This window comes from Stegodyphus dumicola, chromosome 4 (assembly GCF_044657685.1).
Source record: "Stegodyphus dumicola isolate Sdum_Otavi_A_Nest chromosome 4, ASM4465768v1".
Taxonomy (NCBI): Eukaryota; Metazoa; Arthropoda; class Arachnida; order Araneae; family Eresidae; genus Stegodyphus; species Stegodyphus dumicola.
Window position 1 is genome coordinate 238995069 of NC_140771.1, and position 27871 is coordinate 239022939.

General features: G+C 34.0%; 1 protein-coding gene across 2 annotated transcripts; it reads left to right on the forward strand.

Moving 5' to 3' along the window:
- The first annotated feature begins 3428 nt into the window (after positions 1–3428).
- Positions 3429–27260, forward strand: LOC118193287 (alpha-tocopherol transfer protein-like). Of its 2 annotated transcripts, none has more exons than XM_035364344.2 (5): positions 3429–3609; positions 10557–10799; positions 18377–18573; positions 22977–23100; positions 26996–27260. In XM_035364344.2, exons 1-5 carry the CDS (start codon positions 3483–3485, stop codon positions 27013–27015), a joined length of 711 nt encoding a protein of 236 aa, XP_035220235.1. In that variant the 5' UTR covers positions 3429–3482; the 3' UTR covers positions 27016–27260. The 2 variants fall into 2 exon arrangements, with proteins under 2 accessions (XP_035220235.1, XP_035220234.1); XM_035364343.2 differs by having other exon boundaries at positions 3436–3609; positions 22977–23087.
- The last annotated feature ends 611 nt before the right edge of the window (positions 27261–27871 follow it).

Below are 27871 nucleotides of genomic sequence, written 5' to 3' on the forward strand. Positions count from 1 at the left end.
TGCTTTTAACTGCGCGCCCCCGCATCTGCTATATTGTGGAAGAGCCACACTCATGGAGCCAAAGAACCACAAAGAGAGATTAAGGATTGCCAGAAAGTGAGGGAAAGGAAGGTTGCCAGATTTGGTGCGAAATCGCCTATTTGGCGATATTTAGAACAAAAATTGGCGACATGCCATACACCGAGGAAGAACATTCCAGAACGAACTCCTACCGATTTTCCCGAGAATGTTCTCGAAGGCACGTCAAAAGCTATATATACGGTGCCTGTACGCGGAGGAGAGTATCTTGAAGAGTATTTGGAGTAGTGTGATAGTATGTTGAGTTCAGGAGTTCTGAGATTAGCTTGAAAGAGACCCAACGAGACATATACTGGCCAAGACCATAAATCACGTGGTATATGTTGGGGCTCGCTATTCCCTACCTGTTGGGGTTTGCCGTCTACCTGTTATATAGTCGTTGGAAAGACCGAACCGAAGTCGGGAGCTTTAATGCACTTTAGTGGTTTGCTGTGAGGTGTCTTCACCGTTCTAGCCTGAGGGCTGTGTTGCTGATTGTTTTAGCTCGCTTATCGTAGGTTTTCGACGATTGTACACTTGTCTTTGTGTAGTGCTGGCGAATAAATTGTGGTTTGATTCTTCACCAAGTGTTATCGTGAATTACTCCAAACTCATGAACCGGTAGAAAGCAACATCATGTTTCAAACTGAATCCGCCTGTTGTGGATAAACAAACTAAGCTATTTGAAAGTAATAGATAATTTTTCAGATTTTAAATTACGTCCAAAGGGGCGTTTTTTTAACGTTTTGAGTGTTACCTTTATTTATTAAATATCATGTTCTTTGCACTTAAACCATAAAATTCAGTTCAAGAGCAATATCGCAAAATAATGTTAAATTAAGCATATCTTTAGAATTTCCGATATACACAGTCTCGTGAGCTGGAGATAAAAGTATTTTTTTTTTTTTTTTTTTTTTTTCTATATAACGTTGCCATTTCTCGCTTTTAAAGCATTGAGTTTGTAAATCAAAAATTCGTTAAAGTTTTACAAAATATAAAATCTATAATAAAACAAATTCCAAATTTGGGATTTCAGATGCCCATATTCGCAGTAGGATTTCGTCATTCAAAATTCGATGGCTCTATGTACCATTGTTTTATCACAATGCGAGAAATAGACAATCATTTATGCAGATTTTTCATTATTTAATTTCTTCAAATATAATGCAGGACTCTAACATTTTGTGGCAACAGTTTGAAAAGTAAACCGACGTTTATGAGTCCGACGCAAAATGCCAAAACGAAAGCAATAGTCCTTCAGGACTGAAATCCCTTTGGACTTAAAAAAAAAAAAAAAAAAAAAAAAAAAAAACTGAAATGTTTCAGATTTTAAATTACGTCCAAAGGGGCGTTTTTTAACATTTTGTGTGTTACCTTTCTTTATTAAATATCATGTTCCTCGCACTTAAACCATAAGATCCAGTGCAACAGCAATATCGCAAAATAGTTTTAAAACGAGCATATCTTTAGAATTTCCGATACAGAGACTCACGCGCTGGAGATAAAAATGTTTTTTCTGCACAACGTTGCCATTGCTCGCTTTGAAATATTTGAGTTTGTTAATCAAAAATTCGTCAAAGTTTTAAAAAATAGGAAATCGATCATAAAACAAATTTCAAATTTCAAATTCGGTCTTCCACATGCTCATATTCGTTGGAGGATTACGTTATTCAAAATTCGATGACTCTATGTACCGTTATTTTATGACAATGTGAGAAATATACATACATTTACGCAGGTTTTCATTATTTAATTTCTTCAAATATAATGCAGGACTCTAACATTTTATGGCAACAGTTTGAAAAGTGAACCGACATTTATCCGTCCGACGCAAAATGCCAAAACGAAAGTAATAGCCCTTCGGGACTCAAGTCCCTTTGGACTTAAAAAAAAAAAAAAAAAAAAAAAAAAAAAACGCATTTAATTAAAGATTTACCTAGTTAAAAATATTCAATATTTTTATAGAATGACATTGTATATTTTTTATTATTTATTTAATATTTTGTAAAACTTTAACGAATTTTGGATTAACGTATCTGATCAAACAGGGCAGCAACAGTGTACAGAATCAAACATTTATATATCCATATCGCGAGACTGTTTATCGAAAATTTTAGACGTGAGCGTATATGTAATAAGCCGTAATGTAATAAGGCTCAGAAATTCCCAATTCGGGCTTCCCGTTGCCCATATTCGAGTGCAGGACTGTTTATTCAAAATTTGATGTTTCTAAGTACCGTTGTTTCTTCACAACGCGAGAACCGTACATGCATTCACGCAGATTCTTTAACATTTAAGTTTTTTAAATATAATGCAGGGTTTTAATATTCGGTGGCAACAATTTGAAAAGTGAAACGCCATTGATAGTGAAACAACGCAAAAGGCCAAAATTAAATTAATAATCCTTCTGGGCTAATAAAAATAATAATACATTTTTATGACAGTATGGGTTGCAGAACTAAAAATCTGAAATAATTAATTCAATAATACTTTTCATTAATATTGCTATTGTTAATGAAAATAGTACCAAATCGATCTCGAGTCTAATAATTAATCACCACTTTGGTCCTTTATTTAAATGATGTCTTGGAGTTATAACTGACTAATACTGATCACTCCCAGAAGCCGCGTTAACGTTAAACAACACTATGCACCCGAATTGTAATTCTGGAACGGGGTCTGTTCTAAACCAGTAATGAACAATATTAAATACCATTAATTCTAAACCGTTAATAACAATATTAAATATAAATATTAATAAATGCAAGTTGTATTAAATACATACAACTTGCATTAATAGGTTTCAATACAAAGACGAGAAATAAACTTTAAAAATAATTTTGAGTTTTTAAAATCTGAAGTTTTGCTGACTATGCTATTAAACGTTCCTCTCTCCATTCCATATTTCTATATATATATATATATATATGTTTCTTCCTACAATTTATTAAATTTCAGCTGATAACCGCTCTTAGAATAAAATGATTTATTCATAATAAACAAATTCATTTTTGATATTATCAACAGTTTTATTTAAACCTTTAAAAGAACAAATTATTATCCCCATCTCAGCATTTTAACTAGTTAACGTTTTCGCAAGGTTTCGTCGAAGCGTAGACTCCGGAAAAGGAAATTTGTTTTTATCTTACATGATCTTGAATTTTCTAGCGTACGTAAAACTCATTAGGCTTGAAAACTCGCAGAATTGTCCGGGAAAGACCTTGAAGAATCACGTGTTATCTACGCGTTTTTTTTTTATTTTATTTATCCTAGTATGATTTGATAACTCTTTTTTTTATCTTGCAAAACATGATTTGAATATAAAGTTCAGCTGAGTGATTTTTTTTATCACCACTTGACACAGTTACGTATTTTTGAAGATATATATTCTTGCACATCATTTGCCACTGCATCATCGGTAAAAGATGGATTTTGCTCCTCTTTTAATGGAAGGCCTAACACCTGAAATGGAAATAATAGCTGAAACAGAACTCGGTGAGACACCCCTTGTCAAGAAGGAATCCCTGAAAAAAATTAAAGAACTCATAGAACGTAAGTAGACATTTCCGAAAAATAATAACTTATATAAAGGGAAAGTTTATAATAAATATTATTTGCGCCCTCCTGTAAAATATTAAAACTTTTTATTTTGAATCAGTAAGCGATTCTATTAATGTGAATGAGAGTTTTATAATATAAAAATCTACTTTTTTTCGGCCAAAACAGCTATTACTATCTAAATGCGAATTTGCATGGTCTTTATTCCGAAACGGATTGTAAAATGGACATTTCCATGGGTCATTGTACGTACGTATGCATCTCGCATAAAACGATTAATCAAAGAACGCTGAAATCTTGTGTGGGATTGCAATAACATCTCATCGGCCATCTTCGCTTTTTACTGCAATCGGCAGCACGAAAAATTTTTATCCATCTTCCTATATTTATACATATATATATATATAATTACAAAGCAATTTTTTAAAAACAAAATACAAATACGCCTAGTATTTTCGCGCTTTAAGCTGCTGAACATTATCATTAAAGGCATAAAGTAAGAAATTTTGAACTAATGTTTCCCAAAGAAAAAACTTGAAATTCATAATTAATAAATTTCAAATATTCCTATAAATGCACAAAGAATTTAATAAATGTTAAAACCAAAACTTTAAAACAAGCAATACTCCAGTTAAAAAATGTTTAGTGAAATTTAAAGAACAAAACAGAAGAAGAATTCAATCAACTTCAAAGCCACTTCACCAAGGGAAAGTAACATTGAAATCAATTGAAATCTCTCTTCTACAATAATCTTTGCTTTTCTGTATCCAGAATTAGCCGATGAACCATTTTAATTATAATAGTTCACGCGAAAATTCTGGCCCCTCCCCAAAGCAAGGAAAAAAACAAAGTAAATTCCAATCAAAATTTTTTACCTGTAGAATAAAAATAACTCTATTCAAAGAACTGAAAACATAAGTGAAATAAATACTTTAGTGAAAAATTCAGATCAAAATTTTACCTTTAAACAAAGAAATTAAAAACCCAAAGAATAATAATTATTATTTATCCAAAGAATTGATAACGTAAGTGAAATTTATAAGACTTTAGTGTAAAGACTTTATCTAAACGGAACTGAAATAAAAACGGTACTTTTCCGTTTTACCGGCGCAAGCGATAAAGTCGCCAATAATGGTACAACCGATGCCAAACGGAATATTCTCGCTGGTAACCTTTTACGCCTCATTCAAATAGTTCAGTTTTATGGCTAAGGCCATTTTCGGCAATTAAATCAATTAGGATGCAATCACAGCGCTTACCCGAAGCCGAAAATATAGAAAAGGTAAAGTCAAGGGTTAAATTCATCAATTCTAATGAGAATGCATTAGCGAAGTAAAGCGCTGCAGTTTTACTTAATTTCTGAGTAAGCTATTCGTACGAATTGAAGTATTTCTTGCATTTAAACTTGTGTTCCAAATTAAGATTTAACTTGAAATTAATGTAGATAATTACTGAGAGCATTACATTTTTGTAGAGTAGTATACGTGAGATGAGATCGCTTGGGGTCACGTGATATGAACCGGCGAAACAGGATGTTGAACCATGAAAGCATAGTAAATTCTTAAATTAATGTCTTTTTGTAAATTTATTGTCTTTATTTATTGGCTTTTTATAAAATTTTAAGCGATATTAAAATGTTTATGCCTTCAAAAAAAGAATTCTTAGGACTAACACTTTTTTAATATTTTTTGTGTGTATAATGTATGTTGTCGCCAATAAAGTCTGCTTGGCGAGATTTGCGCCGGCGAAACGGAAAAGTACCATAAAAACTCACAAGGAATAATTAAAAACTTCGAGTACTTTCAATTAGGACACAACCGAAACTATGAAAAGGATCTGTACAGTAGTGATGTTTAGGTTTGCCAGTTTTGTGTCATTGGCGAAACTAAAACCTAGCTGGCTTTTACCTGGGCTATTTTTCGGGTAATAGACATACACTTCCACCTACAGAAGTGTTTTAAATGACGAAAATATTCAAGTTTTGGCAATTTCAAAGTAAAAAAACATTTGGACAAATAGCGAAATCTAACTTTTAATGCGGTACTTCCTATATTTATATTTGCGAATGTTTTATACTCGTTCTGAAAAAATAAAGCTCCAAAAAGTTTGATTCCCGGTCGACTAATTACACTAATTACATGAGACGACAAAAGTTGATATACACCAAGTTACGACAAAAGTTGAGCGGGATATTTAATTGCAAAATTTGCAATTTTTAAATTGTTGCAGAGTAAACGATTTATTAAGTTAGAATAATTCGAGGAAATAAGTTTAAACGAAGTAGTGCAAAGAATTTGTATAATATAACAAGTGCACGAGGACATCATGTGGTATCCACATTAGACTTTCATCTGAGATTAGTTCTGTTTTACACAACTTTGTACTCGGGCCACGAAAATTTAAAAACTTTTATTAGATTTTAAAGTTTTTTTACTTTTTATGAATTATGCTTTTATGTTTTAGACCGGGCTGTATGCTTTCAAAATTTGCATTTAGTTTTGTTTCTTCAGTTTTGAATTAAAAATTTGCATACAGTTATCTTTTCCAACTGTTATCACGTTTGCAAGTTTTATTTTAGGACTTGATCTATTCAATTTAAAAAAAAATATCTATTATTTCGCAATCGTTCTGTGTCTGTCTCTTATTTTGATACTACCAGTTTTGTACTGCTTACTTCGGCTTCTAAGGGTTGGACAGATAAACGCACTTTGATTGTTTTTCAAAGGTTATCGTTTTTCTAAGATTACTTTTAAATTTAAAATTAAATTTGTGTTCTTATCAGTTCAAAAACAGGCTATTTTATTTATTTGCTTCTGCTGTAAACAAATGAATTATCTTGTTTTCGAACCTCCTGATGACGATACAGCGAAAGACATAAGTATCAGTTTTCATTTTTGGTTTTGGTATGTTTTACTCCCTTGTTTCTGGAGGTTTGCCAATGTGCCTCTGTTTTTTGGTTTTTGCATGTAGTTTATTTCGATTTGAATACGGAATCGATTTTAAAAGCATTTATTTTTTATTTTATTTTGCATTATATATTGTTGCTATTTTTCTTCTTTACCTACGTTATGGGTTCGTGGACTTGGGGTGACACAATGGGTTCCACACAGCCTCCAGGCTATCAGGCTATAACGGTGAAGGCAGCTTCACGGCAAAGCACGAGAGTACAGCTCCTGACTCTGCTCGATCGTTCTCGGAACTCCACGTAGCCTCGAGATTCTCCATGCTACAACTCGCGATGCATTCGAGGATACACTAGAGTACAGCTCCCGACTCGGTTCAGTCGTTCTCGGAGCTCAACACACTCTAAGATAAAATTCGACGCTGCAGGAACTCGCGATACACTAAGAGAATCTCTCGTTGCACTCAATGACCAACTCGGCACTAGACTACGAGACACTCGCTCACTGACTCTTAACTGACTCGATAGGCATTGAATGACTGAACGACAACTCGATAGACGAGACAATGACTGACTATCAAATCGATACTAATTCCGCAGTCCCTGGACTTGGACAAATCTATATTACCGAGCTATTGCAGGCGCAACGTTGCCAGTTCCTGAAATAAAGCCCAAGGGCACATGACATAATGAATTCTGGAAATGGAAAACATCTCGGAAGAGAAAGCGGGGAAAGGAAAAGTCAGAGGGGTACGAAAAGGAATCTGGCATCTGGCAGGTGAACGGAACTTGACAAGATGAAGAAAATGCGAACGGATCCTTGACAATACAGAGAAACGACAAATGCAAAACATGATTCAAAATATTATACAACAACAACAAAAGTTCAATACTGCTACAAAACTACACAAATTCAACCCATACAACAGACAATTAGCACACAATGGACATTACAACATCATACTAGCAAATCCAAACAGCTTAGGGTACAGCACTGTCTTCTTCAGATAAAACGAAAGAAATTACAGCCACCAATTCAGGAGCAAGAGAAGAAGCAGAGGCCTCATCCCATGAAGGTGTGAGCTGCAAGATTTTCCACCTCCGTCACGTGTACTGGAAATTGAGGAACACGGGTTAAGATGAATCGTTCTTTGACTTTTCGCGATAATTTAAACTCGAATTTTCGTGCTTTTTTGCTTTACTATTTGAACTTGTATTATCCATATCGCAGTTTGATGTCTGATTTTATATCTGTCAATATGTAGGAAAAAAAAATGGAGTCACACAGCTTTAAACTCTTGATATACGTGATGGTCTAACCTGTTCGAACTTCGACATCAGCTTCGAGCTTCGGTGCTTTTTGGCGACAGATATTTCACGCATGCGCAGTTGTGTCCCTTTTCATTCGGAGGGAGCTACTCCTGCAGCTGCGAAGCTTTCCTTCTTAACAACACATATTCTTTGGCTCAGGTTCGAGTCCAGGCGAGGGCAGTGCACATTTTTAATGTCTCCTGCTTCAAAATAACCTAATGTCTCCACAGTGGCGCCCGAACTAAAAGATAGTAGACCTTTAGGTACATCCTGGTCATAGATTCATCACTACCAGGATTTGGCGATTGGGTCCCCTAATCCCCAGTCACCCTTTAAAAGGGGAAGTACATATATTCTCCCTCCTTCAAACGTGCCTTCGTGGTGTAATGGTAGCGCACTCGACGCCTGTTCGAGAGGTTCAGGTTCGAGTTCCTACGAGGGCGTTGCTCATTTTTCATGTCTCCTACTTCAAAATAACCTAATGACTCTACAAAACATTAATTCAAGTTTATGAAATAAATAATACGGTAGGTAATCAATGTTTTCTAATGAATAAAACAAGTGAAATGAATATGACATAGCGTTTATAACTATTCTTGAATAACAAAATTAGGGCACAGCGGTTTTGGGAGACAATACTTGTAAACACATTTAAATTATTGGTGCTACTTTGGTAGACGGTTGCACGGATTTTTGGCGATTTACGTTGGCGCAATTGTTGGCGCAATTGTTGGCGCGATTTTTACAAACGTCAGCCATCTTGAAAAACGCTGTTTTTACACATAGTAAAGTATTCAAAACTTTAAAAAAAAATAAATATCGTTAAAAGTAATGGATTAATTTTTTGTTGAAAATGTCGCTTTTTAAGATGGCAGCAAGGGTAAATAAATACATTTACTATGAGTATAAAATAGTAAAATAAGGTTACTATTACTTTCATATAGCAAAGAGAATAAAAACACCGCTATAAAAACATTGGGCCAACGTTTAATTAGATTAAAATATTACTGAAATTGAATATCGAATTGAAAACCATCATAGCAACATTTAAAAGAATTAGAATATTATTAAATTTAAATACATTAAAATACGTTATATAGAATATAATTAACATTAAAACATATGGACAATAATTATCTCAGCAATTTTTGAAAATAGTGTATTAATTTTTTCAACAAAAAAATTGAAGTATACAATTATCAAATAAAGGAAAAATATGTACTTACATTTTTTTGGTCATTTAACCTATTGCTTATTGATAAGTATACCACAAAAAAATCGGAATCATAATTTAAATAACATCTTTGAAGACATCTTTTAAGGAATTCGAAGATATGAATTAAATTTTAAAACGGCGCGGAAATGCACAAATTTTCAATAACCAATCAGGGAGCTGATTATAGCTCGTTAATGCACAAATATTCTATAACCAATCAAAGAGCTTATTACATCACGCCTAGAATTAAAATTATTTAAAAATTCATACATAATAAAATCATTTTTTTAAAAAAAATGCAAAATTAAATTGTATTTTAATATTTAACAGCCATAAATAATGTTTAAAACATTAGGTTAAATTTATACATATAAAAACCAATTACTTTTAAAGTAAGGTGACGTCATTGGTTACATCATCCACAATATAAAATTTCATAAAATATGATAAACAATAAAATTTTTATTTCAAATAAAAATGCAAAATTAAATTGATTTTTAGTATTTAGAAGCCATAAATAATATTTAAAACACGGAATTTATGCACAATAAAACACATTATTTTTTAAATAAAATGACAACAAAGTATCGGTTACCATAAATAACTTATCCATCAATGGGTTTACCATAAGTTGTATTACTCGCCAAAAGAAAAATCGCCAACAAATCGCCAAAATCCGTGCAACCGTCTACCAAAGTAGCACCAAATTATTAAAGAGTATATGCAAGTCTTTCGGTGTAGTAAATTCTCTTCAATTTTCTTTACTTCAAATGATTGTCTTATATATATATATATATATATATATATACATATCTTGAACATATAGAATTACATAAGATTCGTTTTCAATATAAAATACTTCTGAATAAAAAATACATATTCATTACTCGATTAAAAATGTCTTCGATTAAGTTGAAACGTGATTTTTGCTAATTTATGATGAGAATTTAATTAAGATTTTGCTACTAGATTAAAAAATGTATTCCATTAAAATCAAAGTTAAGTTAAAAAGCTATTTTTGCTAATTCATGATAAAAAATTTAATTAAGACTTTGCTAATTCATTATAAACTAATTAATGATATGTGACTTTTGCTAATTAGGGTAAGAATTCATATGTACTTCTTGCATTCTGTATCAAGCAATTTGAATAGCCTAAAAAGCAAACAAAGCAGAGAAAATAAAATTTGTCTCTCTTCTTAGGGATATTAACCATCGCAAGAATAAACTATTGCCCTCTTTATTTTAATCCAAAGAATATAGGTCACATAAATTTCATACCTCTCTTTCTCTCGGTACATATACATATGCTCTGAAACCTTCCTTCGTTAACAGCCTCCTGAGATCATAATTTCGAGTGTGAACGAACCTTGGAAAATATTCGTTGACGACTTTTATTACTTTTCTTCGTGTCTGCGAATCAAATGTTGCTTTGTAGGAAATATTCTATCATGCGAAACTATGTCTTAATTACTAAACAACGCTCACAAATTCTTTCCTTTCCTTTTTGTAGTTGAGCAAGATTTCCAGCCCTTTATAGATGATAAATTCCTGTTGATGTTTCTTCGTTGTAAGAAACATGATGTCCAGAAGGCTTATGAATCACTGAAAAACTTTTATCGCTTTAAAGAAAAGAACTCTCGTGTCCTTACTGATTTCCTACCCTCTGAACATAAAACAATTATGGATAGCAACAGTTTTACAGCTCTGCTTTCTAGAGACAGCAACGGTTGTGCAGTGGTCATTGTGAGGCTAGGTAAGTTATTAGCTTTGGTCAAATACATCCTTTCGCTCCCGATGGTACATTAAGGTCAAATAAATCATACTTTTTTTTCAATGAAAGAATGAAAATGTTTTAAATTGAACTCCTGATTATCCGTAATAATTAATGCAAACAGATATTCCGAGAAAAGTAGTTAATCAAAATGTGATCCTCTATGCCATTAAGAATGCAAATTTTACCCTCTTAGAGCAACATATACATAAAAATAAATTCATATATATACAGATGGAGGACAAAATAATACGAACACCTGTGAAATAATGGAAAATCTTTATTAATAGGAGGTTGGACCACCCTTTGACTGAATTACAGATTGAATCCGACGTGGGATAGATGCATAAAGCTCATGGACAATATTTAAAGGAATATTAAGCCATTTCTCCTGCAGAGCGGTCTCTAATTCCGAAAGTCCGGATGGAGATGGAAATCGGGAACGAAGTTTGGACTCCAACTATGTCCATAAATGTTCAATAATATTCCAGTCCGGAGACTGAGGGAGGCCAAGCGAGATTTTCAACTGCATCGTCATGCTCTTGGAACCATTCTTGAATACACCTAGCAGTGTGGATAGGAGCGTTGTCTTCTTGAAAAAGCGGTCGCTCCCCAGGACAGTCTGGACATAAGGATGGACATTATTCCCTAAAATGCTTAGATAGTGATTGGATGTGATCCCCCCATGCAGAATAACAAGTGTCCCAAGACCGCGCCAAGATATCGCACCTCATACCATAATGGCGCCCACCTGCATGCTTCACAGTGGCGGCAAGAGGCAGTCAGGACGAAACGCTTCTTTGGGGATTCTCCAGACATAAACGCATCCGGTCGTCTGAAATAGGGTGAATGACGATTCATCTGACCATATTATTTGTTGCCATTGCTGTGGGGATCAGCCTTTGTGATCTCTGCATCATTGGCGTCACTTGAAAGCATTAGTTGCTTTCACCAAGGGTTTACAAATTGCTACTCTACCATAAATGTTCGCAGCATGAAGTTCCCTTTTTGACAGTTTTTGTTGAAACGGCATCCTGGAGATGACTGCTCATTTCGGATGTTATCTCGGATAACAATTGCTTGTGCTTTTGGGCTACTATGCGCTTCAAGACCCTTCTATCCCTATCAGCCAGCGTTGACTTTCGGCAACTGTTGTGCTTTAAAGATGTCGTTTTATCCTCTTTCGTGTACGCTGTCATAACGGCTGATACCGTACTCCTTACACACCCCATAAGGTTTGCTGTTTCCGTAACCGATGCTTCACTTAAACGCGATCCAACTATCATTCCTCCTTCGAACTCTGACAGGTCTGACATTTCAACTTCTCATAGACAGTTCGATCGAAGCATGCAACGCAGGTGACTGCTGTTGAGAGACTGATACCTCCCTCTTCACGCTCACTAGGTGGCAGACTTCTGTTGCAGGTGGCACGGCTGTACTGCAGGTGCCAAATACGTCATACGTTTTCATAGGTGTTCGCGTTATTTTGTCCTTCATATGTGTATATATACATATATATATGTGTGTGTGTGTGTGTGTGTGTGTAAAATATAAAATATCTACTTGTCTAGTATTAAATTAACTATAGCCCTTTAACTACTCTTTTAAATTTGAGCATGCTCCCCTCTGCATTCTAAAAATATTGCCTCAGGCGAATAATTAGAAGCAGCTCAAAATTAGGTGCGAAAATTTAGAAATTCATTTTTAAGAAAGAAATTACAATTTTATTTTGGTTTGCTTTATGTGGTTGCGGCACAGCATCTAGGGCTATCTGCCTATCGGGGGGATTCTTTCGTGGAGGACTTCCTAAGGGAAAATGGCTCGTATACAGGTTACACATGGAGAAAACTACGAAAACACCCATGCAGCCAACCCGTTCGCGGGATCCGAGCCTCGGACCGAACTACCAGCATTCAGCAATCAGTACACAAGAAGTAATGACAAAGATGCAAAAAAACTTCTAGATCATTTAGTAGTATTTGGTGACAGCGAATTTGAAGGGTATGCAATCATTGCATATATCCGACGGTTTATGGCGTATGCTGTCATATTTGCCATAATAAAGATAGTATTACTTCTAAAGTAATATATGATTTAATTATAAAAATAAATATTTCATGCTGTGGAGTACTAAAATCTATAAGAAATTCTAAACTTGTATGTGAAAAACAAAATGCTTCCGATTTAAACAGAAGATTTACTTTAGCAATGAGGTATATTGGAAAAGGATCGACAGAATCCAGAGCATTTTGTGGAATTATGGATCTACCACCACTTGTAACACAGAAGTCGTACGACAAAATTCTAAGTCATATGCATGCTGCTACACGTAATATTGCGGAAAATACTAGTATGAAGATAGCAGCTGACGAAGAAATAAAAATGACTGGTTCTTCAGATTTGACCGTTAGCGAAGATGGCACATGGAAAACCAAAGGACATTCTTCACATTTCAGTGTAACTTCCGTTATTGGTGGTGAAACGGGTAAAGTTATTGATCGTTATGTTTCAAGTTTTTACTGCAAAGGTTGTGAGACTGGAAAAAATATACCCTCAAAGGAAAGCTATTTGAAATGGAAAATGGAACATAGCAAAGTATGCAATAAGAATCATTCAGGCTCATCTGCACAAATGGATGTGAATGGTATGTTGAGCATGTTTTCGCCATTCGAAGAAAATTATGGTGTTTGTTACGTTAATTATACAGGTGATGGAGATTGTAAAACTTAGCCCTTACGAAGGGTAATCCGTATAATGTTCCGATTTCGAAAATATAATGTTTGTTGTGTGGGCCACATTCATGGGTGCCCGGTTGAGGAGACTAAAACAGGAATTCCGTGGTAAGAAACGTATGACAAGAAACCTCTTACCGGTAAAGGTCGACTTAGAGATGTGCTGATAGATCAACTTACAACATATTATGGTAATGGCATTAGGAAGCATTTTGACAATTACCACGACATGCAAAACGCGATATGTGTTATTTGGTACCATAAACGTTCAAATGATAAGGGAATAACTTATGACATTTGGCCCGATGGTGTTGATTCTTGGTGCGCATACAAAAGAGCATACAATTGCTCTTGTAAATGGAACAAATGAAAACTTTAAACGCAAAAATTCAGTTCCTAAAGCATTTATGGATGCTATAAAACCTTTATTTAAAGATTTGTCCCACCCAGACTTGCTAAAGAGATACATTGGTGGTCGAACACAAAATGTGAATGAGTCGCTAAATTCGTTGATCTGGATGTTTTGCCCGAAAACAACAAACAATAGTATGAAAATTGTAGAAATTTCTGCAAATTTAGCAGTAGTCAACTTTAATGATAGGAAACAGGCAACACTGTTCATCATGAAAGAACTAGAATGTATACCTAGAGCTAACTGTGTAGCATTTGCGGCAGAAGCAAATAGAATTCGTATTAAATTCGCACAGAAACGAGCCCAGGACAATACTTTAGAGGCTCGAATTACCAAAAGAAGAGAAAAAAGGAAGCTGATGAGCTTCATAAACAAAATGAAGGAGTAGTTTATGCTTCTGGTGCATTTTGAATTTGTTTTGAAAAATATAAATTCGAGAAAAGTGATATTGTATCTTTAAATTGGATTTTCTCAAATTGGTAATTTTAAAGTCTTATAATCAAACGATATATGCTACGGCTATAAAAATTTAACTGTATGTGCTACTGTTGTTACTCTGCATGCTAAAACCAAAAAAATTTACATATGTCAATATATATACATACCTTCAAAAAATGATAAAAAATTACATATTTTTAAATTAAAAAAATGTTATAAGGTATTTCTCCCACTTTCCTAGTATGCCTTCGTGGTGTAGTAGTTCTGCACGCTGGGCCGGTATTCCAGAGGCCCGTGGTTCGATTTCCGGCGAAGGCAATTGGTAATTTTTCATACTGCTTGCTTCCAAAAATTACCTAATGTCTCTACAATGCTTTCTTAATTTTTCAAATTTAAGTATCATTTTATTATATATTTTGGTTCTAAATTAGAGGTTAATATATTTCGAATACATTTTTACCAAAAAAACAGTTTTCTATATGAAATATTTTCAAATTTATGATGCGCGCAGCATCTGACAATTTTCATTTACATCTCTCGTATGTACATTTTTCAATTTTTTATTTACAAATTATTTATTTATTTATAATTTTCATTTCATATACAGCATAATAAGGCATATCTATTTAAGGTATAAAGTAAAAAAAAGTATAATCTTTTAATCATATAATATGAGTTTTTGTGTTTCGAGTTTGAGGAATTTTATGATCGTTTCGACGAGCCCAGAGGTCCTGTGCCCCCTTTAATAAAGTCTGACTTCCTACAGCCATAGCAACTAACAGTTGGTTGATCTTTATATTTTTACAATATCTCATGTTGAGATGTTACTTCTGTAATTTTTGGAATCAGCTTGCTGAAACTTAGAGAGTTACACCTTTCATTTCGTATGTGTCTAACTTCTTTATACAGATCTAATTTATTCGTAAGCTGAAGTGGATAATTCTACTTACAACAGTGATTCAAAAAATGTTCTTTGTAGCCAGGAAAAGCTTTCTTCTTAAACTGATCTGCCTGTATCAAATTTTTTAACTCATCAAACTTCCGGACTTTTGATTATTTATCGAAATAGTTTTGTAAATCAAAATAAAAATCTCTTCAGGTGTGTTCCGGATTTTTCTTATCTTCAGCAAACAGTTCTTGAAATTTCTCAGCACTCAATTACAAGCACTTTAAGAGAATTTGTTTAAATTTCTCATAATCTGAGCACCATCAAAAGATTCTTTTGCAATTAGTCTGGTAACATCTGTTGGCAAAAAACCAGCAAGATAGATAGACAGATAGTTCCGGCGAGCATATTTCACAAGATTTAAGCAAGATGGTTGAAAATATTCTGTACAAAATAATTAAAGCATCATCGATTGCTTCTGAAACTTTTTATTGCGAAGTTAAATCAATTATAGGAAATTTTGAAGATTTCACTACCTGATTGAAATAAATACAAGCACATGTTGGATACTTTGCAAAAATATCGATGTGAAATATTACTTAATAAGTGGTAAATAAGATGAAGAAAGAAATATGTGATAAACATCTGAGCTCAAATGCTCATAAAACTATGCGTAAAATACACTCATGTCCATAAATTAAGGATAATGCAAAATCAAGCAAAGGAAGAGTTAGAAGCAAAACAAATTTGACTTATTTGTAAAGCTTATTTATTAAACAAAAGGTAAAGAGCAAAAAAAGATGCTATATGTTTGATATTATTAAAAAAATTAGCGATTTTTTCTCCCTGGAGCAAATTAGAAAAAACACCTATTTACAAAAAACCGATATTACATGGTTGGTATGACTGTTAATACATTGTATGTCTCCCAGAAGATGCAATACAGTCCATACAACGCCTAGGCATGCTGAGTATCAAACTATCGATCTGATCTTGGGGGATATTACACCACTCAAAAAGCAATGCTCTCCGAAGTTCCGGTAGACATGTAAGAGGAGGTTGACGGGCTGTAACTCATCGGCCAAGCATATTCCACACGTGCTCTACTGGATTCAAGTCCGGTGAGAATGATGGCCAGTCCATACGGGTGATATCCTCCGATTGAAGGCATTCGCTTACGATGTTTGCACAGTGAGGACGGGCGTTGTCATCCATAAACGCAAATTGTGCGCCCATGGCGCTCCGAAACAAACGTACATGTTGTTCCAGAATGAATAACCGATAGATTTGGCTTGTCATGGTTCCAATTTGAACATGCAGGTCAGTTCTGGAACCTAGAATAATTCCACCCCAAACGAGCACTCCTACACCACCGTAACGGTGTCGTTCAATGATGTTTTCTTGGTGGTAACGGGTACCTGGATCTCTCCATATGAAAGTCCGGCGAGAATCAGACTGCAAGCTAAACCTGGACTCGTCGGAAAACATCACACAAGCCCACTGTTGCGGTGTCTACAATGCATGCTCTCTACTCCAGGCTAACCGCAGGCGACAGTGAGTTGCAGTAAGTGGAACGCATCTGACAGGTCTACGAGCATATAGACCTATCTGCCCTAAGCGTCTGTACACGGTCTGCCTTGAAATTGTCGTATCAGTGGCTGAAGAGAGCTGACGAGACAGGTCTGAGGCTGTGCTCCGCCTGTTTCTTTTGGCAGTAACTGCCAAATACCGGTCCTCATTCGGCGTTGTAACTCTGGGGCGACCTGTGCTGTAACTTCTACTCACATTACCATCATCTTGGAATGGTTGCCAAAGCCTGGAGATGACACTCTGGGCAATTCCAAGTTCGTTTGATACTTCCAGTTGGGTACGCTCACATTCCAGACGGCCGATAATTCTACTACGTAAAAAATCATCCAAAGGCGTCCTTTGTGTCATAACTATTCGGTTATTTCACTGAAATGCTTATGAAGCACCTGCGAACAATTTTACTTCTTTGCCTGTATTCCTTATATATCGCTCTCTTACACTCTCGTCATTGTGACGTACCATCGGTGTCATCTGGTTACTTCCTGAAATTTGCATATGATTCTTGAAGATGTGTGTAATGATTTTACAGGTGATATATTTATTTTAGAGTTCGATTTCCGCGTGACTCCTAATTATCCTTAATTTATGGACATGAGTGTAACTAAACTTTACATAACTTTACGTAACTTTACATAAAACTATGCATATGAGAAAAATATTTACACCTATTAATATAAGCAAATAGAAGTCAGCACTTTTCATCGCAGTCCATATGAAAAAGATGTTCTATAATAATAACCAATGCAGAATTTTATTCAAAGTGAACTTTACTAATTTGCATTCGAATACATTTAGTGTGTTAAATTTCACATTTAATAACTGCTCTTAAATGCACTGTCTACACAAGAAATATTCATGAAGGAGAGTGAATTTATCGTATTCACAACGAGTATATTCAATTTACTCACATATAATTTTTAATGTTAACAATGGATATAATCAGATCATATGTATTCTGAATCTTACACTTTAAAAATCAAAAGAATGCAAGCACTGAAATAAGAAAATACTAGATTCATTGTAATACTTTCAGTCATACTCAACTCAATTAAAAATATATATATACACTTGAATTCTCTTAATCCACATAATATGCCGTGAACATCAATCCTAATATTTATGCGTGAAAAAAATCGCGAAAGTTAAATGTCAGCGATTAATCAAACTCAGAAAACGAAAGCACTACGAGATTAAGTGTCACAAGAGCAATAGCAGCTCATTGGTCCATTTTCGAAACCCCTCCCTCAGTAGCTACGCTGATGTGCACTTGTGAAATATGCTTCCGGCGAGGGCATTGCGCATTTTTCATGTCTCCTCCTTCGAAATAACCTAATGTTTCTACAATATAATCAACTAATTCAGTATCAGTATTATTAATCAAGTAATTCCCCCCCCCCCGGCAATGGTAACCCAGATAATTCGCATTCGCATAATCGGGAGATTATTGTATTTCTTTACTCCACAACCCATTTTATAAAAATAAGGATTTCAATAATTATAGGTAAGTTTAATTGGAACGAAGCTACTATAGAAGATCTATTTGCAACCAGTTTTACAATTGGAAGTCTTCTTGCTCGACTGGAGGCATCATCTGTATGTGGGTGTATGATTCTTATAGATCTGAAAGACTTCACTATGAAAATGGTTTTTAAACTCCTATCAGTAAAATTATGGATTTTTCTCATCGGATGCTTACAAGTAAGTAGAGAAAAATTAGAAAATAATTTCTCTAATAAAAACTGAATGCATTCGTAGTCAGTTGAGAAGACGATATATTGTTAAGAACAATTATTCTTTATTTTACACAGTTTGAATAAATCATTACTATGTCAAAGGAACATAGATAATTTGTAGATAAATCTTCGACCAAACAATGGGTTATTTAAACATAAAAAGAATTGTTATTTATCAAAAATATTTTCTCTAATTTGAAAAAGGATTGAATTTTCAACTTTAATTAATATTACATAATGAATTTTCAGTTTAGGAAATAAGTATAGAATCTTTATCTGACTCGAATGTTTTCGCATGAAAATTATTACAATTACAATTATATAATAATAGTAATGTACATATATATATATATTTGAATTTAACAAATATTCTCTATTCGTATAAAGCTAATTAAATTAAATTTTAATTAAGAAATTTATATATACACATTATATATATGTAGTGAAGTAATAGACTTAGCTGCAATGATATAGAACCATTGACAGCATGGAATATAGAATGCTGAATCCATAATAACCAGCAAAATTGGCAGCTGCCGCAGATTAAATATTCATCATTATTTCAACTGACATTTGAAGCCACAGTTCACTTGACTCTCTAATCCTGCCTATTCAAGAACATTTACATTTTTTATACTGTTCCGATAGGAAGAGAGCAGCGAAGCAGTCTTAGCGAGAGCAGAGGTGGAAGCAAAGTGCGCAGTAATTCTAATATGGCAGTTTATTAAGAGACGTTTCGAATTAGTTACGTCATAAGCGTTATGCAAGTCATATGATATGGACTGATATAGAAATGACACAGTCAAGAAAAGTTATTACAGTGGAACCTCGAGATATGAGTTTAATTCGTTCCAGCATTGAGCTCCTATACCGAATTTTTCGTATCTAGAAACAAACTTCTCCATTGAAAGTAATGGAAATCCAGTTAATCCGTTCCGCGCCTCCCAAATTATCAACATAAAAATCAATTTTTCTAATAAATAACTCTAGTAAAATAATATAACCGTAGTTTACTTTTATGATAGCTTTATCTCCTATTTTTGTTGCACCAAAACCATTTTCTATAAACATACAAAGTTCAAAAACATAAAAATTTCCAAAAGTGTCCACAAATTTGGCCACCACTATAAAAGCACTGTAGAATTCTAACTATCCGAACTCCGACTATCTGAATCGCTGGCTATCTGAATCGCTTTCAGAATTTTTCAGGATCCACTGAAGAAGAGAAGAAAAAGGAAAAAGAAGCTCAGGAAAAGGAAAGGGAAGAAACAGGAGAAGATGAGGATGTATTGTCACTTCAGAAATTACGAAACATTCTTTTGAAAATAACTGGATGTTTAGAAGTTAGTGCTGAGGATACAGCAGAATGGATGGTGTGTGATTCGTCAGACCCTGGATTTCAAATTCTCAATGATGACGAACTTATTAAAAATGTGAGAGAAGAAAGTATGGAGGAAGAAGATGACGTTATTGTCGAAGTTGATGGCAGATTCTGGACCATCAGATTGTGAAGCGTTTGCCGGCCTTGAAACTGCGCTTAAATGGATGGAGCGTCAGCCGAACGCGCGACTTGGCTGTCCGGAAATGGATGAAAACAGTCAAACAGTCTACTTTGATCGAGAGTTCAGCAAGCAAATGACTTTCAGCACTTGTAAGTACTGTACAGTACGCTATGTAACATGCACGTAAAAGTTTTGTCTTTTCATTTTAATAATTAACCTCTTTTTCTTTAAAAATAGTTTTTTCTTCTATTTTCAACATACAGTACATACAATAATTAATTAAAGTGTACGTAGACCCTTTCTTCGGAAAAAGTCTTATTATCCGAATTTTTGATTATCCGAATGGGGTCCGGTCCCAATTGTTTCGTATAATTCGAGTTCTACTGTACCCAAATTAAAATGAAGAATAAAGGTAACTACTGCCAATTAAAACTGGCAGTTTGGTAGCATATTTTTTTATTTTATACGCAATGAATAATATGCGGATATGTATGTATCTCGCACAACTCAAAAACGATTAACCGTAGAATGTTCAACTTTTGTATATGAGACTGCTGTAATGTGTAATAGTCATGCCCCTCTGTATTTAGTTGCAATCGGCAATGCCAAAAGGACACTTTGAATTGAAAGATCCTATTTCACTTTCAAATCAGTTTAAATGAGGTGTTGCAAAAGATGTTTATAATTTAATAGACATGTTACGGTGAAACACCGAAATCTGGAGAATGTCGACTTTCACAGGTGAATGTCAACATTCACATAGTCTCTTGGTGTATGTCCGAAATATTTTCCAAATACTCTTATTTCTGACTTACACCGGTCAATGTCGACATTCACCATGTACTAATGGTGAATGTTGAACATATAACAATATTATATTTTCTTCTCCGTTATTCAGTCGCGAATAAACGCACTTGAGACTTGAAATAAGAACTTAAGAACCTAAAACACACAATACATTCAAAATGAGAAAGGAGAATAATAGAAGTTAAAAACTTATTTAATTATACAGTACGTTCTAAATGAGAAAATAAAATAACAGTCATAAAAAACGTACTAAATTATGTGATTCAAATCTTATTTATTGCAACAACTTAAACTATTATGGCACTTTATGACATCCCTTTTCGACTTTCACCAGAGCATATCTGTGATTGTCGACATACACCGGTGAGAGTCTGAATATACAAGAATGTAGTGAAATATTCGGTCTTTCACCGACGTATTTGGTGAATGTTGATATTCTCCGGTGAAAGTCGACATTCTCCAATTTCGGTCTTTCACGGTAACAGACATATAAGAAAGTCATGTGGTGTGCAGAATTTTTTTTTCTTAGATTTGTTAGAAAATCGATTAATTTGTACTGAAGTTTGCCAATTGTTATCCAAGTTCAATTGCTGACATATGACGTAGATGCATAACTTTTCATATCAGATAGAAAATCTCAAAAAAAACATTTCTGCTGCCTGTTATTCAAGTTTTATGCGTGGAAAATGAAAACTGATTGGTTGATTCTTTCCATTGAGATCTGAGATCAAAGATGTCTAAATATGATTGCTTTCATTTATGGGAATTTTCTTTTTAAATTGCGTTCATAATTAGCCCTTACCCTTTTATTACAATATGAAATTACATTGTAAGTGGAGTATTTATGTTTATATTTTGCTAATTCACACACACAAAGAAAAAACTTTTAAAGAGTAAATTTATCAATTCCTTTAACTATGAGTTTTTACAAACTATTTGCAACTTAACGCAGTCATTAAAAAGCAGGAGACCTAAAAAGATTTGCATATCTTTTAAAAATACATGAAAATTATAATATTTTTAAAAAGTTTTTATAGTTCCTTCACCTCAAAACAAAGTAACAAGAAGCTTTGTTTAGGTAAAAATGGTACCAATCTCTTAAGCAGAATTTAAATAATTTATATCTATATAAATATGTTTATATTATGCAGTTATCATAAGTATTATATTATATAGCTCATATCTATATAATTCTAATAACTCTGTAACTGTAATATTCTAATAACTATAATATATATTTTAATACTCTGTCTGTTTATAAATATAAACATAAATAATCATTTTGCATCCTCGGACTTGCTGTCGCCAGCCGCCCAGACGGTATAGTAGTTAGGGGAGCCCGACTGCGATACGGAACGGCAAGGGTTCGAATCCTGGAGAAGGCATGGACGTAAATTCGTCTGTCCCTTCATAGGAGGTAACGGAGGCTCCACAAAAAAAAAATGGCCACCACTTCCGGTCTTAGTAGTGACCAATGCCGCTTTAGGCAAATGCCCGCCATTAAAAAAAAAAAAAAAAACTTTCTGTCGCCATGCGTTTGTGGGGGATGGAGGTACCCGACGCCACTAGATTCGCATTCGAATATTGAAAAACCTATAAACATTTGTAATTCTAGAGTATTTATGATACAGGGTTCTTAAAAATCTGTCGAACTGTAAGGCATCTGGAAAGTTTTAGCAGTAAGAATACTATTAGAGGGATACGCTATTCTCAGACGCCTCCTCCCGCGGGAGCCCCAATTAGAATTCTGTTTAAACAATCCGATGCTGTCGGAATTGATTTTTTTCCTTTTAGTGTTAGTACAATTATTTTCTTTTCGAGCAATTTTTCTGAATTGGCAACATTAAATGAAAATTTGCTCTATATTATGTTAAAATTTCTAATAGTGTTCTCGGCAAAATAAAATATAATGATGCTAATATTTCTCATAGTTTGTTCCAGGCAAAATAAAATTTGAACTAAAATTTAATGTATTTATTCTAAATCAATTTTTCTTCTGAAAAGATCGTTGAAAGAAAGTAATGATTTGTTAATAGAATATTTCTTTTATAAATTTCAGAATTGCTTTCCTTTACGGATTAAAGCCATACACATAGTCAATGAACCTGCTGCTTACCATGCTGTAGTCAGTCTCTTCAAACTTGCTATGCCTAAGAAGCTGAGGGAAAGGGTAAGTAATTTAGGTAATTTGTCACAATTTAACTTTCTAGAATTCATTTTTAAAAACGAAAATTGTACTAATTACTAAGAAATAAATATTTTGTTACCCAAATTACTTCAAAATAGCTTAAGCAGATATTTGAATTATATGAAATATTTAATTTAATTTCATTGTATAACGAAGAAGCCATAATTCTAAGCGTTGTTAGCTTGTTAAATACTATTTCATTTTCCTTCTTTAAAACTGACATTACTCTAAAGGTACGTGGTTCGGTACTATAATAAAAAATTTTGTTGCTAAAATGTATTCGCATAATAAAAAGTGAGAATTACCAAACCTACAAAAGCTCAGAGCCAGAAGAGAAAACATCCACATAACATCTGTCCCACCGTTAACACTAATCATTCACTGTTTGTCCACTCCAATATCGTTAAAACATTGCTGCATGGAGATTCACAATACCATTAACCAGGAGAGGATCTAATTCTTTTCCAGCAATTCTCTTTTTTCAGGACTCATATTATACGGAGGTTCTGCAATTTGAAGACTGTATTAATACGATGTTCACTGTATGGAGTCTGGTCTCCCCCTGGTTTGAAGTAACTCTTGAATTCTTGCAGTAAGAGTTTTAGTTGCCTACGTTCTGTATTTAGATGCTTACCTCCGTCACTTTGAATATTCACCAAAGAAGACGTTTCAAAAACTTAACTAAATTGAAAGTTTCGGCAATTCTTCTCTGAGTGTCAAAAATGGATGTAGAATTTTCAGTCTTCGAAATCATCTTGTAGAAAAGATACTAGGACATGAGAATTTCTACAGAAATGCCAAGTAATATTGAGGACATCAGGACAATTCCAGCAGCTTGGAAAACGTCTGTTACTAAGAGAGTTCTGCTTCGCTTTGCTTCAGGTTAAAACAATCATTTCTGTGGGTGCAGTTTTACTTTTAACATTAAGATCCACAACCGTAATAAAGGCAGCTACATTGCTACGGGCTCCAATAGAAAGCGTGGTCAGGGACCGGACAAAAATGTCGCCAAATAGTCATCAAGTTTGGCAACTTTTGGTGATTTCTCGTCAAATTTTGCGACGAAAATTAGTCGCCAAAACCATAGCTAGCTTGGCGATATCTCACCAATTTAGCGAGATGGCCATTTGCGTCAATGTTAAATAGACTTTCCCGTGTAATCTTATCTATAAAATGGGCAATTCAAAGACTAAAATTTTCAATATTACCAAAACTTTTCATTTAAATTTGTTTTTCTCATCCTTTCACTCTAAAAATAGAAATGGTTTATAATAAATCTTTCTAAGCTGCGTCATTTCCAAACTTAATCCATGGCATATTATCCTTATACAAAGCTAACGATTCAGAGTCTTACTAAGCCAGTATTAATATTTAAAACAAACAAACAAACAAAATAAATAAATAAATAAATAAATTTAAAATAAATAAATAAATAAATAAATAAAAAATAAATAAAAAAATAAAAAAATAAAAAGAAAGCTAAACCAAAATTAAATCAATTTGAATCAAGATCTCATCTTGTAGATCAGTGCTCCGCAACCTCTTCTCACCTGCGACGCACAAAAAATCTTTCTGGAATTTCGTGGCACACCAAAACTTCCGAGTTATCAAGGAAGTGCCGAAAAAATTCAAATGCTGACACACTTACATTCACACACACAACCACACAACAGTGAAATATATAAAAACATTTAAAATAGACATTATTAAGGAAAAAAATTGTCATTGTGTATTAAATACATGATAAAAAATTGCAAAATGTCAAATACATGTATTTGATTGCGGCACACCTATATCCTACTCATGGCACACCAGTGTGCCGCGGCACACCGTTTGTGGAACACTGTTGTAGACGTCGCATTTATATTTTTAACTTTCTAAAGCCTGCTGCTGCTTCAAATATATGTATGTTAAAATCGTATTCGGTAGTTGCGTAATTCTTTAAGAACAGCTTCGTTTTTGTGCCAGCTTATCTGTGTTTGCATATAAAAGAAATCTTAATGTGGGTTACGGCTTCCACTACTAATTTATGCCACAAATATCTGTTTTAAGCTTAAAAATTATTATACATATATATGTAAGATATATATATATGTGTGTGTATGTGTATGTAAGATATAATAAAATACGATGGATGTTCTAAGAAACAATTGGCGACCTCAAAATTAACTATTCTAGATTTTATGTTTCCCCCTAAATTCATCTGTTTTCCCAAATTCGAGATCTTTCCATCTTACATAATGCTGCTTGAAAAATGGAACTAAAACCTAAAATCAACCAGTCACAGCTTAGCTATACTTAAGCACCTACTTAGTATAACTGCTGCTTCCCAAATAACTACGTCATTCCTAGTGATGGGCAACTTTGGTACTTTCTTGTACCCGGTACGAAATACCCATTACTCAAGCAACCGTTACTTTGAAAAGTACCGAAAACCGATTTCTAGTACCGAGTATCCAAGTAACGATTTGGAGTACCGAAGTAACGAAATACCGGAGTAACGGTTTGCTGTACCAGAGTACCCTAGTAACGATTTGGAGTACCAAAGTACCCTAGTAGAGATTTGGAGTACTGAAGTGCCCTAGTAACGATTTGGAGTACCGAAATACGCAGATAACGATTTTGTGCACTGAAGGAACTCTGCCACGTCACCACGTGTTTGATTTTATCTGTACGGAGTAAGATTTTGAATATCAGAAAACATGTCAACTACGGAAGTGTCTGAGGAGCAGGCCATTCATGGACACAAGAAGCGCATATCACCATTTCGCAAATACAACCAGATACTACTGTCCTCGTACCAAAACCGAAGTGAGCTGAACCCTCACCGATCCTCCAGTAACGAATATCGAAATACCGAGAAGAGACGCATATTTTCGTTACAAAGTAGCGAATACCGAAAAGCACCCGTTTCGGTACAGAAGTAACGAATACCGAAAAGTACCCGTTTCGGTACAGAAGTAACGAATACCGAAAAGTACCCGTTTCGGTACAGAAGTAACGAATATCGAAAAGTGCCCGTTTCGGTACAGATGCAACGAATACCGAAAAGTACCGATTTCGGTACTGAAGTAATGGGTACTTGGATGTACGGATTTTCAGTACCTGTTACAAGTAAGTACCCGTTACAAAATACCCGGTTCGGTAGTACCGACTCATCACTAGTCATTCCTTTTCTTAGTTTCTGCCCTGCCAACATCCCCACTCTGCTTATGCTTTCCTGTCTAAGATGCTAACGTCGCACTTTTAAAACATGTGTACATAAAAATTATCATATTTAACTATGATTGAATAAATATATCTGCCAAAATAATTTGATATGTGTGAAAATAAAGATTGGTGATTCGTCAAAATCCAGTTTTTGTTAGCTTCATCTGTTTGCCTTCACCCTCAGCCATGACGACTATCGAAAATTAAAGTACCGGTGTCTTCTACGCAATTAAAATATTGCATACACACACACATACATATATAGAGTATATATATAAGATAAAAAATGTGTAAATGAGCTTTTTAATTTAATTTAGCAATAGCCTCTTCATTCCTCGTTTTTAATTTCGGTATTTCCTCTTTGTATTCTAAAAATAGTAATAACTTTTATGGACTGTGTCATTTCTAGATAAATCTGTGTCACATGGCTTGCGTAACGCTGATGACGTAGCTGATTCGGAACCTAAACTCAAAATTTCATAACGTTTTGTAATAATTTTCCATCGTTCTGTAAATAAAGAAACTTAATTTTTTACAAGGGATGGTTCATCCGCTATCTATTAATTTGGATTTATTTCGTACTTTATCAAATATGTTTTTATTATTTGTTCATGTATTTATTTATTTTTACTGCGTGGAAGAAAAAAACTAAAAACTTTACATCTGAATTACCTTTTTAGAATTTTCTACATGGATATAATATTGAAAGTCTCCACAAATATGTTCCCGTCGAAATTCTTCCGGAAGAATTAGGAGGCAAGGCTGGACTCATCGACAACACAGAACTGTTTGACTTCGCTCTAAGACATGAATCCCTCGTCGAAGAGATGAATAAATGTGGATTTAAGAGGTGAACTTCGATATAGACTATAATAGCAGATGTAAATATTTTTTAGATAAATGTAATCCGGAAATGTATTAATAAATATATTTCTAAATAATTGAGCAATGATATATTAATATCATTGATTTTGTAATATCCTAGCTGAAACAGATTTCCTTGACAGCTAGCGTACTGAAGAACTAAGTAACAACTATTCGCTGAGTTCTTGTGCGTAAGTAACAACTCCGGAGAAGGGTTAAATTACCCTTTTAGTCATAGTTAAAATATATTAACAGATGACCTCTTTTTGGGCGTACAAGAAGCTTCTATTTGGGCTTTAACTCAAAAAAAGAAAATGTAAAATTAAACTGATACTGGATAAATTAATCAACCGAAACTACACAGAATCAAACTTTCGTATTTGGCCCTTAATTAAGGATCTTTATTAATTACGTACACTAGCAGACACGTATTAAGTATAACTATAGCAATCTTTAACTAAGAGCAACAACGTGAGTGAAAGACAGAACACGTTCTCCTACTGGTGTAACTCAGACCTGAGGTTAAATACTGGTTTCTACTTCGTTTGCATAAAGCGTAATACTGAAAACTCATCCTGGTAGGGAAACATAAGTAGAAAATTAGAAGGTAAAGGAAAGGCTTGGTCTAAAATCAAAATACCTATTAGAAAAATAAATTAAAACTCTACAGTTTATAAGTTAGAATGATATTT

Excerpts from the sequence above, each read along its gene's own strand:
- LOC118193287 (XM_035364343.2), top strand. The coding sequence starts at position 3,483 with ATGGATTTTGCTCCTCTTTTAATGGAAGGCCTAACACCTGAAATGGAA. Across the intron at positions 18,574-22,976 it reads TTCTCATCGGATGCTTACAA|AATTGCTTTCCTTTACGGAT; the intron begins GTAAGTAGAGAA and ends TATAAATTTCAG. Across the intron at positions 23,088-26,995 it reads CTAAGAAGCTGAGGGAAAGG|AATTTTCTACATGGATATAA; the intron begins GTAAGTAATTTA and ends TTACCTTTTTAG.